We start from the raw sequence: 15,777 nt of genomic DNA on the forward strand, positions 1-15,777 counted from the left end.
ACACAGTGGAATTGTGGATGGACACAAATGGGATGTGTCTTAATAGTAAAAAAACAGAGCTAATGGTGTTTGGCTCTCATCAAACTAGAGGCAAATAACCCCCCTCATATGGCTCATTTCAGATAAAGGACACCTATATCCAGGTATTGGGCAAAGTTAAAACTTTAGGAATTATGCTTGAAGCATCTCTGGGAAACGAAGCCCAAGCACAATAAGTAGAAAAAACTGTTCTTACTACCTCAGGCTGCCGAAAGCCATTAAACCCTACCTGACGGATGACTACTGCGCCACCCTAGCAAAGGCAACTATACTATCACGCCTAAAACACGGCAATGCACTTATTCTAGGAGCCAACAAACAATGCCTCGCTAGCTAGCAACATATCCAAAATAATGCAGTTAGAATAAACAAGCAATAATGAAGATCAGAACACTAAAATCAAAACTCTACTTCTATGTACCTAGTCGAGCGTTAAGATCTGCAGACTTGGGCAAGATTACTCTAGCCCCAAACAAGTGCATATTCTGACTGGGAAAAGCCTTCCCAATTGTGGCAGCAGGAAAATGGAACAACCTACCAACTGACATGAGAGTGGAAGCGAATTATTAGAGTTTTCGGAAAAAGTTGAAAACACACCTTTTCAAATAAATCCTGTACCCCTGCAACTCCAGTTAGTGTGAACAGCCGGGTTATGTGTGTCTTGTGACTTTTGTTTCTGTTAACGGTCTGTGTGTCTGCTGTGTTCTTGTTTCTGAGCCCCAAGACCTGTACCATGGTATGCCTGGAGAGATTGCGGAGCACTGCAGTGCTGTGACAAAGCTGAAAGCAAATTCAAAATGGTGCTGCATGCCACACGTCTTTGTAACTTTGTGCCACCTCATTAAAGTTAATAGAAGCCAACAGATAACAAACCAATACCAGAACAGACCTTCACTTATAATACCCCAATGAGAAGAAATGAGAACAAAACTCGGAACAATCAGTCATTTGAGAGAATACAAAACCACATGGAGAATGACCTATCAGAGAGAATCTTAAAAATCATTTCACAGGCTAGGGTCTATAAAATGGGATTGGGAAATGCAGTAAAGAGGAGAATCCTGTCGAAATGCGTGAGGCGGCCCCTTTAACAAGAAAGTAATGTTGAAAAGTTTGTTGCCTGGAGGAAGGCAGAGCAACCTTGGAGGGCTTGGAAGGAGAGACTATGAGTTGATAAAATCTGCACGCTCTTGGGAGTAGTGCAGACCAGAATAGTACAAGTGCACCTCCCAGGTGCAACATTTCCACCAGCAACCCTTTGACAGAGAAGCAGGGAAACCAGACCTATGCAGGAGGAGGGCAAAATTGTCTGTCTGAAAAGGATCCTGCGGCGGGTTGGAGAAATACCCACTAGAACTGAAGTGCTGAGAAACTCAAAGTCTGTAAGAGACCTGGAGTGAAGGCTGAGAAACCAAAGGTCTAGGAGAGGCCTGAACCGAAGGCTGAGGAACCCAAGGTCTACGAGTGACCTGAAGTGAACAGTGAGAAACACAACATATGGGAGAGAACTGAAGTAAAGTGTGAGAAACCTAAGGTCTGCAACAGACAGAGAATGTTGAGGATGGCAAGGTCTGGGAGAGACTTGAAGAGAACAAAGCCATAGATACTGCTTGTATTTGTGAAGAATCTGATAGGATTCTCCCCAGAAACCTGGTCTGGGACCCTCCTCATGTGGCCAGGGAAATGCAGACGCTTTCTGATCCCAACCCTGGGGGTGGTTGTAGGTGTACAGGGGGGGAGTATCACATAGAGGGGGAAACAGACTAGGAAAACTGAGATAAACCCCTTTTTAACTTTCACTGTAATTCCACCTTTTTCATGACTTTTTGTCAAACTAAAGAAGTGGAAAAACCTGACTTGGATGAAACAAACTACATGTCCCAGAATCCTAGAGGGACTGAGACGAGGAAGAGGACTGAAGAAGCATGTAGATGTAGTAGTCAGGCAATTAAGCCTACTAGCCATTTCAGAAGTCAGGCAATTGAGGCTGATGGCTCACACCAGAAGCCAATTGCCAAACCTGTGAGGTTTAACAGGCAGGGGCAGGAGAGGAAGAAGGAGCTGGAGCAGGAGTGGGAAGGCTGGTAGTAGGTACTAGCAGAGGAGAAGCACAAGGCTGGCAATTCACAAGGAAGTGGGAACACAGAAGGGACGCCGGAATGTGGACACAGCAGAATTCACCTGCAAGTTCTGAAAGGGTCCTGTGTACTCAAAACCTGCATTGCCAGGGCTGCACCGAGGAAGACGTGATGTGGGTAAAATGTTCCTCATGTGTGCCGAGTTGCTGTGATTGCAGAGCCGAAGCCTGAGGCCAGAATCAGGAGGCCAGCCGAGGGACTGGGGAGTAAAGGAGACTCCTACTTAACGTGGCTGGTCCGGCGACGACACCCATGCTGCATAAGGTTGTGGGGTCCCAAGTGATCCCAAATCAGTAGTAGAAGTCAGGAGAGTGAAACCACATGCACCAGAGTGTTCCTGGAGCCGGTGAGTGAAGCTCTGTGTTCAGGTTCACTCAGCAATCCTTGCTGGTAACTGAAAATCTCTAAAGTAATTTGTGTACACTTAAAATCGAGTATAAAATGTTAGGTGTTTTGAAGACCCATTCTAACAATTGAAATGTAGCATGCACACTAATTGTGAAAGCTGTAGTGCTTGTGTAAGAAGTAAAGAACATTACATCCATTGATGAACATTTTCCCTCTTGCCAGAGTGGTTGCGTGTCCTTAATTGAAAAGACTTCCTCTGCTGTGGGCCGTGCTCCTCTGGGGCATGGCGATGGACTGATGAAGCTGGTGTCATGCCGTCCTGCAGCACCCAATGGGTCTTCTCGGCAGGCCGATAGAGCCTGGCCCCTTCTTGGAGTCGATGCTCTCAGCAGCAACTTATCCAAGTAGGTAGGGGCAGAGTGGGGGCCTGCCTGCACCCTGGCACTGGGGAAGAGTGTTGGGGATCGGGCTGCCTGCCCCCCCCTTGACACATTGACACAAGTCAGTTGTGCGATCATAACTAGCCTGTAATAAGAAAAATTATTTCCAGGCTTTTATGAAGAGTTTGCAGGCTACCATAATCTCCTTCACCACAGAAACGCAGCCAGCATCTGAGATCTAGGTACAATAGTTATTTTTTTGACTGTTCCGTAAATGTCCTTCAGTGGGTCAAACTCCTGCATATACTGCTAGTACGATGGGCCTCATTACGGATTTGTCTGTAATTCCACAGCAAATCCACCAAATTACTAATAGTCTTTATCCCCACCCGCTCCCGTGGGTTTATCATGGATCACGAGTGGTGGAAGGGTGGTGTAAATCCCCATTTCTGGACTTGCTAGGGATTTTGGCAGAATTACCATGGGCAGCAAGTCTGCAGCAATAATTCCGATGATTTTAGGCCTTGTGCTGAAGGTAAATCCTCCACTTGATGGTCAAACCTGGAATTCAGCGGTGTAGCAAAAACAGCAGTAATTCCATTACGCACAAAAACAGTAGAGGTAAAAGAATTTCTGCCACTTGTTTACCGCACCACCAAACTCACAATGAGGCCTTATGTCTTTTGTAAGCAGGAGGTCCCCTAGGTTTCAACTGGCGAGCAGAGTCAGACAATATAGGTGGAACAAGTGATGCAGATACCTTTGACACTTAAATCCATTCAAGTGTATAGACAAGGATGTTTCAGATTTTCTGAGGCCACTTTTATCCTTGCTGTCTGCATCGAGAGGGCCGACTTCTATATTTAAGAGCTCAATGTCGAGCCATGTCTCAATGTTGAATGAACATTCAATGATCCACATCATTCCGGCAAACCTTTTGATGGTGAGATTCTTAAGATGAGTTTAAAATTAAGTTGGGGACAAAAATGACTACTTTGCTTGCCCTTTTCATCAGACTCTCGATTACTCTATGAATATTGATGATCTAACAGATGTATGTGTAAATATTCAATCTGATGTATATTTATATGTAGGTTTCTGTTATTTAGTTTGTGTTTGGATTCTAAATTGATACCAGGAAGTAAGTGCAGATGGGGAATGGGGATGGTAGACCAGAAAGAAATTCAACAGAAAGAATACAAATGTGGAGAGAACTGCTGATCACATAGAATACATGCAAAACTACCCTGATGCACAAACCGGTTATTCATTTATTACATTAATGGCTGTACTGAAATTTCAATCTTAAACCAAAGTATTGTTCAGTTAATCAAGGGAGGCTTTCAGCTAAACCGTGATGGTGTTTGGGAAACAGTGCAAGATATTCCTTCATGAAACTTTATTCAATTAATATTTATGCCCTTTCATGAAACAAGCTTAGGGTGATTCTCATTGTTGTCTTTTATTTTTGACAGCACATCACTTCTTTCTAATAAAGAGATTTTGGCTGTCCCACTCAATATCAGGGTAACTATCAACACGTATTTTGTTTTTTACAGTCAATCCAGATTAGTCTTTAACAAAACCTAACTTCAATTAACAAATACCAGTTTTGTCCACCAATAGACTTCAGGCCATTTACAAGGGGAAACCTGCCCATCACAAAGAATTTGGGTGTTTTGAGGGGGAGAGAGGTAACAGAGGGAGCAGAGGGGAGGTTGGGGCAATAAAATGTCAGACATTACGTACCAGCATCCAATAAATGTGCAAACTACTTCCTCGTGATCTGGGATACTTTAGAAGGTAAAGTTTGCCTTTTTTCAATGGTTGAATTAAATAAACAAGCTCCTCTTACCATGGCAATGAATCGTCCAATGAAGCGGAAGTAGGTCAGATGGTCTGGGTTGATAGAGGACGCAGGATTGATCTGGAGACAGTAGTTGTTTTTTCCAGCATATTCAAAGAGGCAATACATGGGGTTGAGCACCTCATGGGATAAAAGGAAGAACCATTCTCTAGGAGGAAATAAGAAATAGAGTAGAGGTTAAGCCAGTGATTCATGTACACTACAGATCCTGCATCAGAGAAATGTATATGATACAGATCGTTTTCACTGACCCAAAAGTCCAAGGCCTATGTCACAGCAGACATTTGAGGAGTATCATTCATCACCATGGAGAGTAGAGGTAAGGTGCAGGTCTTCCATCTTGCTCAAAGCTGCACATATGCCATGTTTAATATAATATAGTTAATTTAAAAAAGGGACATGTGGCATAATCCCACACCACTGCTACCAGGAATACTAACTGCTCCACAATGTCCTGGATAGTCTTATCAAAATATTGTCAAATGATTGTGCCACAGGCAGAGAACACAATGTTTTCAAGCTCTACCAATCCTCTATGCACCAGTCCTCTGCAGAAAGGCTATGCCACTTTCCATTTTAGACCAAAACGGAGGAACACCACAATCCACAAGGATTAATAATTGTCCAGAATGGTTGTATTATTAAAATGCCTGTGTGTCTTCAATAATTAGATATGGGAAAAAAGTGATGTATTGGTAACCACCAACATTAGGATTCACCATCTTTCCAGTGATGTTTTTTTCTGACAGAGTCCACCCACAGAGTCCTCTTCTTTAGAAATTGCCAAAGAAATAGACTAGATCTTAGTTTTCTTTTACAGTAACATTGAGGCACCAAGGTGATGCACACAAGTTCAAACTGAGCATCATCGGCACTGTAAGTGTCGAGACCTAAGCTTGCCCACTCATTAAACATTGAGGTAATTATCATCAAAAATATGGTCTCTGTGGTAAGTAACCTTAACGGTCGTCAAGAACGTAAAAGGGTCCCACAAAGGGTTTAGTGTGAAAAAGAATAATTCACCAGCCCATTTGAGAATTTCACAACCATAGAAATCGTAAAATAATAACACTTCCATGGCACCCTTTGAAACACAGAAATTGTCACAAGATAGCGTTTTACTCTACAAACGTTCTGCCCACCTTTGCCCAACGATAACAAGATTCCAATACAGCCAGCATAGTTCATGACAACGGGTCAAAGCCACTATTACAACACCAAGCAACACAACAAAAGGGGAGCCTATATATACAAATAAAAAATAGTAATGACTAAAGAGAAACTAATCAAGCAGGTTTATCAAAATCATTTTATGAAATGACATTCCATCAAAATGGCAAATTCATGGACAATGAAATAAATGTTTGCAAATGAACACAGACACAAAAAAACAATGCACAACACATTTACCAATCACACCAATTATAAAAATGAATTCATGTACACATTCCTAATCACACACAAGACCACCCATCAGACCATACTAAGCACAGGAATTGCACAAACTAAAGACAGTGCAACATTAGCACACAGTATATATCAAGATGTTGAACAGTGTCTACTCCTGTCCGGCATAGAATATACACCTTAACTAAATGCCACTACTCAAAAGACCCGCAGTGGTGAAACGCCACCCTATGGGCTATGTACGGGTGCAGATAGAGATAGACGAGACAGAGGTGGCATATTTGTTTTGGGTGAAAGACTTATTGTTTCACAAGAAAGAAAAAGCTGTTGGGGAAAGGCCTAACTGTCCCTAACTAGTATGAAGTGTTGCCCTGCCTCAACAAAAGAATACTATGGACCCAGAGAGGATGTCAGTCAAACAAAAATGTCTACCATCCTGTGTCTAAACCTATTTCCATCCCTTACACTCTCAATCTAGCTAAAGGAAAAGTGGGTGTCTTCTTAATTCCAGAAGGAGACCTCTCTCGTTCTAGATGCTGACACCAAAGCACAGTTCTTCCGCAAAAAAGGAATGTATATAGTTCAATGTTCAGCGACAAATGATTGTTCTCAGTCTCTTGTAAGGCCTGGTTCACTAACCTGCGTGCCAGACCGCACCATAGATTCTTCCAACAGTGTATCAAGTCTGATGTACATCGCCAGCCAGACTTGATTTCCACAACTCTAGCTGTAAAAGGTTTTTATGTTTTAGGCTCCAGCCAACTGGCTATAAATCTTCTTATCTGGAGGTGGGTCCTCAACTTTTATGCGTTGCACTGATGGGCTTTGCCCGCTTTCATCTGGGTCCCAGACTCTATTCCTTTGGCTTGACGGGATGCTTGTGCCTTCGTTACTTAGTGTCCACTTGGACAGATATGGTATACTCCCCTTCGAGGTACTGTCCAACCTAAGTGCACTCTCAATGTCAGTTTCTGCATGTTTGTCTCTTCTCCTACTCCCTTGTGTCCCTCGAGGCGTGTTTCCTTCACACAGTTTGTAATGTATTTCAGATTCTCCTTCTCACCCCCTTGTGCTCTTCGGGATGTTTCTTGTGGGTTTATAAAGTTTGTATCTATTTGTATGCCTTCTTTTTCATCCCCCTGTAATATTCTGGGCGTTGTTATAAGGTTTGCAAAGTTTGTTTTAGATTGTACAGGTTCCTTGTCACCCCCTTGGGCTCTTCTGGATGTTCTTATCGGGTTTATCAGGTTTGCAAAGTTCACGCTATGTTACATAGGAACATCCCGAATAGCCCTGGGGGGGGGGATGCAAGGGACCCTATCGGGCTTATACAAATTTCACAGTTTGTTTTCACAAGTTTCCTCAGCTCCCTTAATGCCCCACTGACTGGTCCGACCCTTTCCCTATCTTTGGAAACTCTCTGAGCGGTCTCTGGTCTCTTCGGGAGTTGGAGCAAAGCTTCTCTGCACCTGCCGCACGCACTGTTCGCCTTCTCATAGCTCCGCTGTTCCAGCATCTCCCTCTAGCCTTCGACTGCCCGCGTCTCTATTCCCAGTCTGTGTTTGCTGGTCTGGCTTCCCATGTCTCTGCCACCGATTAGGTCCGCCTCGCTAAGACATCTCGGGTACTTGCAGCAGGCCATCCTGGCCTTAAGTTTTCGGGTTCCTCGGAATGGGACCAGCGTCTCCTTCCCTGCTCCTCCAGGGCTGGTTGTCCAAACAAGGAATGAGTCCTTCTTCCCTTTTTACCATTAGCTTGCCCTTCTGGAAGCTGTACCGAGTGTGTTGGTACCGTGGTGGGCTTTTGCCTCCTTGCTTCACCCCGCTCCCAGGGCCATTGTTACCAATCCCATGAGGGTGTTCCCCTCACATGAGATCCACCAGCTGAGTACCACCCCCCGGTCTATCAGGTAGCAGCCTCACCTCCCTGATCTCATGAAAAGGGGCCTCCCCATCGAAGATGTGGCAATACCCTGGGATTCATCAAATTAAATAAGGGCTTTTGTATGTAGAATTCATTTAGCACAAAAAGGCCTCAGATTTCATGCTCTAATGGCCAGCTCGAGTTTCAGCATGATGGGTGTATCAACTTCTAGCACCCGAGCCTTCTTCAGGGCCAAAATCTTGTAAATCGCAGAGAGGGAATAGATAGAACATCGAATGTATAGTGTCAGCCTCCTATTTCATACGAAGGCTCCTGTAATGCTAAAAGTCTATCCATCTAGAAAAGGTTTTCCTTTGGAAGCCAAAGAAAGGTTGCCCGCGTGTTTCTCAGCTACGCATCGCATATTCCCATAGTGGCCTGCACTAATCCTGCAGGTTATTGCCATACAATGCTGTAAAGATTTCTGGCTGCCGCTGTGTCATTCTGTCACGAGGAGCATGTCTCTGATCAAAAAACACCAAAACGCATATGGCAATAATTGGATATGCATGACCGCAGGTAGGCTAGTACTCATCCGAGCGACAATGTGCACTACTACACCACCAAGCAGAGAACTACTTCCTCCTTCAGGCACAAATTAACTTGACAATAATGTATCTTTTACGCCCCAGCGGGGATGGGTGGACATGGCCTTTAACAGCCTGCCAGCCCGAGCTAAGGTAGGCCCGAGCAAAGCCAAGGCCTCCGCTCGGACTGCGGGCCATTAAAGGCCATTTCCGCACCCACGCCAGGGGCCTCAAAGCCATTTGCACCACAGGATTTACTGGGTGCAGATGGTTTTCATTTTTTCTTCTCCGTCGGGAGATGGACTCAGCGTGTAGTGCACGAGTCCATCTCCTGATGAACAAAAAATAAAAATGCCACTGTTAGTTGAAGAGGGACGTGGTCCCTTTTTCCTATTTTAATAACGGCAGTTTCTTGACGTGACAAAAAAAGGCTGCCGCCTCACAACTGCCATTTTTTTTCATTCTAAACCCGAGAAGTTTGTTAGTGCCTGCCGGAGATTACAGATTGTGATTGATCAATCTGTCTTTCCCGGGTGGGAATGAACTGTCAATAACACCCTATGACAATATCCCTTATTTGGCACTGAAGATGTGTGTTTAGGTGCATTAGGGGCTAGTGCCATCACCTGCTGTGTAGCGTGAGGCCTGGGGATGGTATGGGGAGAATCTCCTGTTCCCTTCCACACACCAGGCACAACACCAGGGGGCTGCCACATGATGTCTATTACTGTTGCAAGTCATCTGAAATAACACATGTTCAAGAGAAACATAACCAAGCGGGTTCGCTGTTCTGCAGACCCACGAGGGGTGAATAGTGATAAGAAAACAGGAATTACAGGACCTTTAAATCAATCATTATGTGAGCTTGAAGCAACCACCAATGGTCATGTAGGCACCATGAAACGGGCACAGTGACAAGGAAACAGTAAGAATGAACAACCTAAGGTTTTAACAGAATGTTGCTCTTTGGTTTGTTGAAGGCTACAAAGAAAGCCAATGACTTGCTGACCTACTCTGATACAACTGCTGCAATTGCATTCTACAGTGCAAATCAAAAGTGGAAATTCCGAGATGGTGGATTGGCCTACTGAAGGCTCTGTCTGCATGGCAGAATGCGCTGACAGAGGCACATTAAAATCCCCAGAATGTTCACTGAAAAAAGAATCATTAACTCAGAGTAATCATTACACTGCTATCAAGACAATAGACACTAATCCTGCCCAGTGGTAGGTATCAGGGTCTATAAATGCACATAGAATACATCAGCAAGCATGGGAGCTTAGAGTGAGAGAGAACGAGACAGAGCATGAGAGCCCAAGATATTCCAGTGTAGACAGAATGTGAGGAGAGCAGGAGGAAAGGAAGTTGGTGGAAGAGCAGGACTGAGAACACAAGAAAATGGATGTACAGAGCGTAAGTAGGAAGTGGTGGATGAGCAGAAGTAAAAGCACAGGGAGGACATGTGCTATAGGCTAAATCCCAAGATGGTCACCTGAGTGCAGAGCCAGAGAACAGGAGAAGGTGAGATCCAGAGGACATAAGACTTAGGATCTAGCAGTTTCAGGTTGAATATTCCTGGGACATTTCCAAAATCAAACTAGGAATCTTGATAAAGGATTCATGGTTACACACAAAGATTTACAAGTGTTTATTTTCCTTCGGGAAAGTGGGAGCAAATTAGAAGGATACAATTTGAAACAGAATATTATTTTTCCCTTTGTGTCATTTAGTGCCTGATGAGAAGCTGGAAGAAATTGTGTTTTCTATTCTATCCCCATCCTCTCCCCCCAACCAAGGACTTAGGCTGAAGGGTCTGCATGTAGTTCAATTGCCCGGCTCCTGTGTCTCAAGAGCTTTGTGCGGCAGGCAGCTGCCATGGATGCTGAAAGAACTGTCGAACATGACAGCTGCTAACCAAGTCGGGGGTGCTAAATAAGGTTGATAAGCGAGTCAAGGGGCTATATACCCTAAATCGCACAGTGGGTGAGACGTTAAAGGCCCAGAATTACTGGGAAGGTAGAATTCTAGTTTTGGGGTTTCTGCAGTCTCATTTTATGGACTCCTCATCTTTTTTCCAATGTACCCCTTTATTTGTTGTTTTTTTACGAACGTATTCTGATGGTCAGAGGAAATTTTGCTTAGGTCCCCCTGCAACTACATCTCTTGTTCACCCTTGAGAGTATGCAGTCCTGGGTATCCATAAGGCTCCCGGACCAAGGGGCGCTTCCTAGGCACCTCCATTTTTGTCCTACATTGCCTGGCATTTGTTTTAGGCGTTTGGATAGTGGCAGTAATATTTAGTCTTGGCTACACCAAGGATGAAAGCTGTTTTACTACAATAGTTGCCCAATGTACACTTATGGTTGCCATTGGACTACTAACGTTTTTTTAAACTTACTCATTTTGTCAGGGCTGTACTTTTGTTCATACAAGCTATGAGGCATGCCTAAAATGGCTGTTTTGTGAGCCCCCAAATGCAGCCACCAAATTGTTTTGTACTGGTTTAGACAAGTTGCTAAGCAAGCCATTACACTTCCTGTGGGGATGGACCTGGGTGTTAGCAGTGTTTCAGGCCAACCTGAGTGGCTGGCCATTAAATCCTTGGTTTTAAATCCCTTTATGGGATTGATGGGCTGGCAGAAGCGAGCCCATACCAGTGAAGGTAGTTAAAGTGATGTTAGAGCTTAGTGGAACTGTGGATCCTGCGCTATTGTACATGTTACTTCTTTATTCCATTGCCTGCCGCCTGTAGGAGGATCTCAGAGGGACAAAGCTCCTAATGTCTCTGTTTTTGATAATGCTGTTCTGGGTGACTGAGATCCAATGGTTTGCACTTTGACGCTGGTCAGGGGTTTCTTGATATTTAAAGAGTGCTAATTTCCACACATGGTATGTGTTTACAACAAATGTCGTTTAACTGCTTTTAACATACTTTAACCATAGATTGTTACTTTTGTGACATAAATATTAGTTGTTCAAGATTTACATATGGTTCAAAGTATGTAATTCACAAAAGATTTCATTAGTGCCGACACGTGTTTCAACCTAAACGGTCTTTCTCAAGGCTGCCAATTTGTGACATAAGTGATAGAGTGCAAAGTGAATGATTATAGTAGAACAAATAGTGACAGTTAAATTGAGAACAATAGTTTGTTGTTAATGTAGAGAGCGAGACCATAGTTCCATGTTCGTATATAGTGTTAGTTGTCCCGTGATAATTATCCGGTATGTGACGTGTTCACACGTTTATGGAACATTTGTACGCATTGTACTCTCTGAGTAGTTCGCACGCAGCTGTGAATGCTATCTCATTGTTACAGTTCCTTCCTGCTCTTATGCAGTCCCATTTGGAAATATTATTGATAGTCGATTTCCGATGACAACTTGTGGCGTATAAAACAAAGTTTACTTCAGTTGGTTTCCTAAAGATCCTGGTAAAGATTGCACCTTGGTTAACTTTGAAATTCAGATCTAAGACTTCTATTTGTTTTGCGCTGTGTGTTCCTGTGAACTTTATTCCAAACTAGTTGTTGTTCAAATATTCCTTGAAGTCTGCCATGTGCTGCTCTGTTCCAGACCAGATCATTAGTACATCGTCTATGAACCTGTGCAATTTTTGTACATGTCTCATAAAGCCCTCGCTGGAGAAAACATGGACTTGCTCAAAGTGATTCATGAACAATTTGGCTAGCGATGGTGCATAAACTGCCCCCATTGCTATCCCCTTCGTTTGTTGATAAAATGTCCCATTGAATAGAAAAATTGTGTTGTTGAGTGTGAATTCCAGGAATTCCTTGGTCATTTCTATGTGGGAATAGTAGGACGCAGATGTTTTGCGAAATGTGAAGTCCACCGCCTTCAGTGCCAGTATGTGTTCAATTGACATGTATAGTGCTTTAACGTCCAACGTCATGAGCATTGGAACATAACTATAGATTTGTATACAATAAGCCCATAGGGGGACATTTATGGATGTCTACTTAACCCAACACTTAACGATCATTATTTATTCCCATAGGTACTAACCAGTAGTTTGCTGACTTTAAAGATTTACATTCGCCCATCCGGGAACACACAACCGTTACAACTGGTAAGCGTGACACAGGCTGACGGTAAAAATATACCTTCTCCGTTAAACACATTTACAGTTAGCCAACTAGAAATTCTTTCTTCCTTCTTCCTTTCTTCCTCTCCAAATTACTTTCAACATGACGGCAATAAATCTTTTGTTATGGACTACATGTTTAATGACACTGTAAACATTATACCCGTTGTATAAAAATGGTACTGGGAACTTGTCTTTGAAATACATCTCACTACTGGGGGCACTTCAATAAATGTGCTCAAATTAATATATGGCTGTAAATACATTTGGTCATTAATCTATGTGTCAAATGACCATGTGTAAAAATGTTCCATAAATGTGTGAACACGTCACATATCGGTCAATTGTCACGGGACAACTAACACTACATACAAACATGTAACTATGGTCTCGCTCTCTACATTAATAACACACTATTATCATCAATTTAACTGTCACTATTTGTTCTACTATCACCATTCACTTTTCACTCTATCACTTATGTCACAAATTGGCAACCTTGAGAAAGACCTTTAAGGTTGAAACACGTGTCGGCACTAATGAAGTCTTTTGTGAATTACATACTTTGAACCATATGTAAGCCTTGAACAACTAATATGTATGTCACAAAAGTGACAATCTATGGTTAAAGTATGTTAAAAGCAATTAAACGACATTTGTTGCAAACACATACCATGTGTGGAAATTAACACTCTTTAAATATCAAGGAACCCCTGACCAGGGCCAAAGTGCAAACCATTGGATCTCAGTCACCCAGAACAGCATACCAGTGAAGGTACATAGTTGGGAAATCCTGTTCCTGTACTCAGTTCTGCTGGATTTTCGAAGGCAAGCCGGATACCTTACATGCTAGATAATTTTGCCTCCGATGAATGGTGAGTCACACGTCTAGGAACAATGCTTGTTCTTCTTTTGGACCATCAGGGTCGTCGCTGGCTCAGAGTCCCTTGACGACTTGAATTCTTCATATCGCCCTGTAAAAAGAAACATTTAATCACTGGGTTGTTCTGCTTGCCATGATCTACGTTTTCAGGAACTAACACTGTAAGTACTTATCTCTGGGCCCTGAGTTGGCAGGTTATTCAAGATGCTCAGGATCAGGGCTCCCCCATTTTCGAGTTCTGGAAGTCCCCTTCAAGCGCCTTTCCCCATTGGTTTACAATGAAGACTGAATCCTGCTCTGCTTCTGTATTCCTCGGCTTCCGGGTCACAAACCTTCCACTGGATCTCTTCTTGTGGGTCTCCACTGTTGTCCCCTGGGTTCAATTGCTTTTTTCTGAAAACACATGTGTGAAGGAAATGTCCATGGCTTTTCGTCATAACCACAGGTCAGGCTACTTGTCCTGTTTTCTATGAGGCACGTTTGCCAACACTGGAACGCCCACAAATGACAGTCACACTACAAGGTACTTACCTGGACTGTGGAATTTTTCTAGAGACCACCGAATGTACCTGGAGCTCTCCGCCAAACCTTAGAATTGTAGTGACTCCCCCAAATGAATAGGGATATTTGAATCTATGTATATTGCACTTCTGCCGAGGACATGGCATTGAATTGCTGCTGAGTGTTGCTACTGTTTATCTACTTGAGTGTAATATGCTCTTCTGGATCTAGGGACTGTCATTAAAATATATCCTGGACTTTGGTCACCTTACTGGCTGCGTTAGACATTGTGTTACTGTTTACTACTTCTAAGTGCTATAATTGAATTATGTGCATATGTGTGCGCAAAAGTATCATACTTTCACATAGGTTATAGCAGGAAACCTGTACTTACATTATGCGTGGGCTCCCTGGATCCTGAACATGCTGGTAATTACTGTGTGCAATATTGTCTAGGGGTCTACTGTTTAAGTTACATCTGGAAGTCTATGTTTTGGGTCTGCCACCAGCTGTCAGCATTACATTTTAGGGTAAAGACCGAGTTACAGCTTAAATGGCCATTTATTGTTTTGTTTTTAATCTACAGTATGCTCTGCTATGTGTTTTGTTTAACAAAAGTCATTATTGTTCCCATCATGAATACTGTGTGTGTGACCTTATAAATAAAGTGCATCTTTTTCAGTATACCAGTGTGGTGTGTTCTTTTGTGTAGTACATTAGGATTAATTGTCCCTCACAGCAATACTTTGTCTCTCCTGAAGTTAAGCCTGACGGCTCTGCTACAGCTACCATAGGAGAGTATGATTTTTCCTTATGGGAGAAACTCTGTTGTACCCTCAGGTTCTGGTTACACAGCCCTCACGAGAGGGTTGTGCAAACATCTCATTAAACAATTAGCTATACAAAGAAGACAGAGTGGAGTTTAGACTAGTGTAGCAGTGGGCAGGCCATTAGCTGTACCACATGACTGTAGAATTAGTACCCTGGTAGAATGGGAGAAAATATTCTACATATACTAACCAAGTGGGCGGTGTGGGAGCATGTACACCTGAGTTGTCCCAGGCCAGACAGCTAAGCCCAAGAGACTACCAGGGCAGAAGGAAACTATGCACCTGCTAATTTCAGACCCAATATAACACGAGGGGTCCAACCACAAGCAGAGCCCATTCACCGCCCCAGAGAGCAACACGGCCAAAGCACAGCTATGATATGATATGGCATTGATAATGTGCCTATAAACAAGTGTTTCAAGGCACGACGATGCAAGGGAGGGGGAACAGAGGGAAGATGGAGACAACCATCCTACTAGGCAAGGTGACATTGAGATCGCGCAAGTGCAAGGTAGCGGGAGGGGGGAAAAGTGCGAGGGGGCAGTGTAGTACATAGGATAACAATAAAATAAATAAAAACCAATGAATACAATAAATAAGAAGTGGTGACAAGTGCATGGGAAAGTGCAGATATCAGGTGTCAGGTGCTGCCCCCCCCTAGTACTCCCTGCACTCGGGGGCTGTAGGGATACAGAAACAGCCCCCGAGTGCAGGGAGTACTAGGGGGGGGCAGTGCAGGTGTGCAACTGGCAGGGAGGGGACCTGGCCCTGAGAACAGAGGGTAGCCAGGTGACCAGTGCAATTTCAGATTCAGCCAGGAGTTCAGCAG

The 15,777-nt window shown here is 43.5% G+C and overlaps 1 protein-coding gene across 5 annotated transcripts in view; it reads right to left on the reverse strand.

The window, feature by feature from the left end:
• Positions 1 to 15,777, reverse strand: part of WWP2 (WW domain containing E3 ubiquitin protein ligase 2) — a 1,426,252-nt gene that overhangs the window by 142,762 nt on the left and 1,267,713 nt on the right. For all 5 annotated transcript variants that reach the window (XM_069635514.1, XM_069635513.1, XM_069635516.1 and 2 more), the window contains one exon: positions 4,761 to 4,920. In XM_069635514.1, the coding sequence (XP_069491615.1) occupies positions 4,761 to 4,920 (160 nt within the window). The remainder of the gene's footprint in view (positions 1 to 4,760; positions 4,921 to 15,777) is intronic.

Source organism: Ambystoma mexicanum, chromosome 1q, assembly GCF_040938575.1.
Source record: "Ambystoma mexicanum isolate Mex_15411 chromosome 1q, UKY_AmexF1_1, whole genome shotgun sequence".
Taxonomy (NCBI): Eukaryota; Metazoa; Chordata; class Amphibia; order Caudata; family Ambystomatidae; genus Ambystoma; species Ambystoma mexicanum.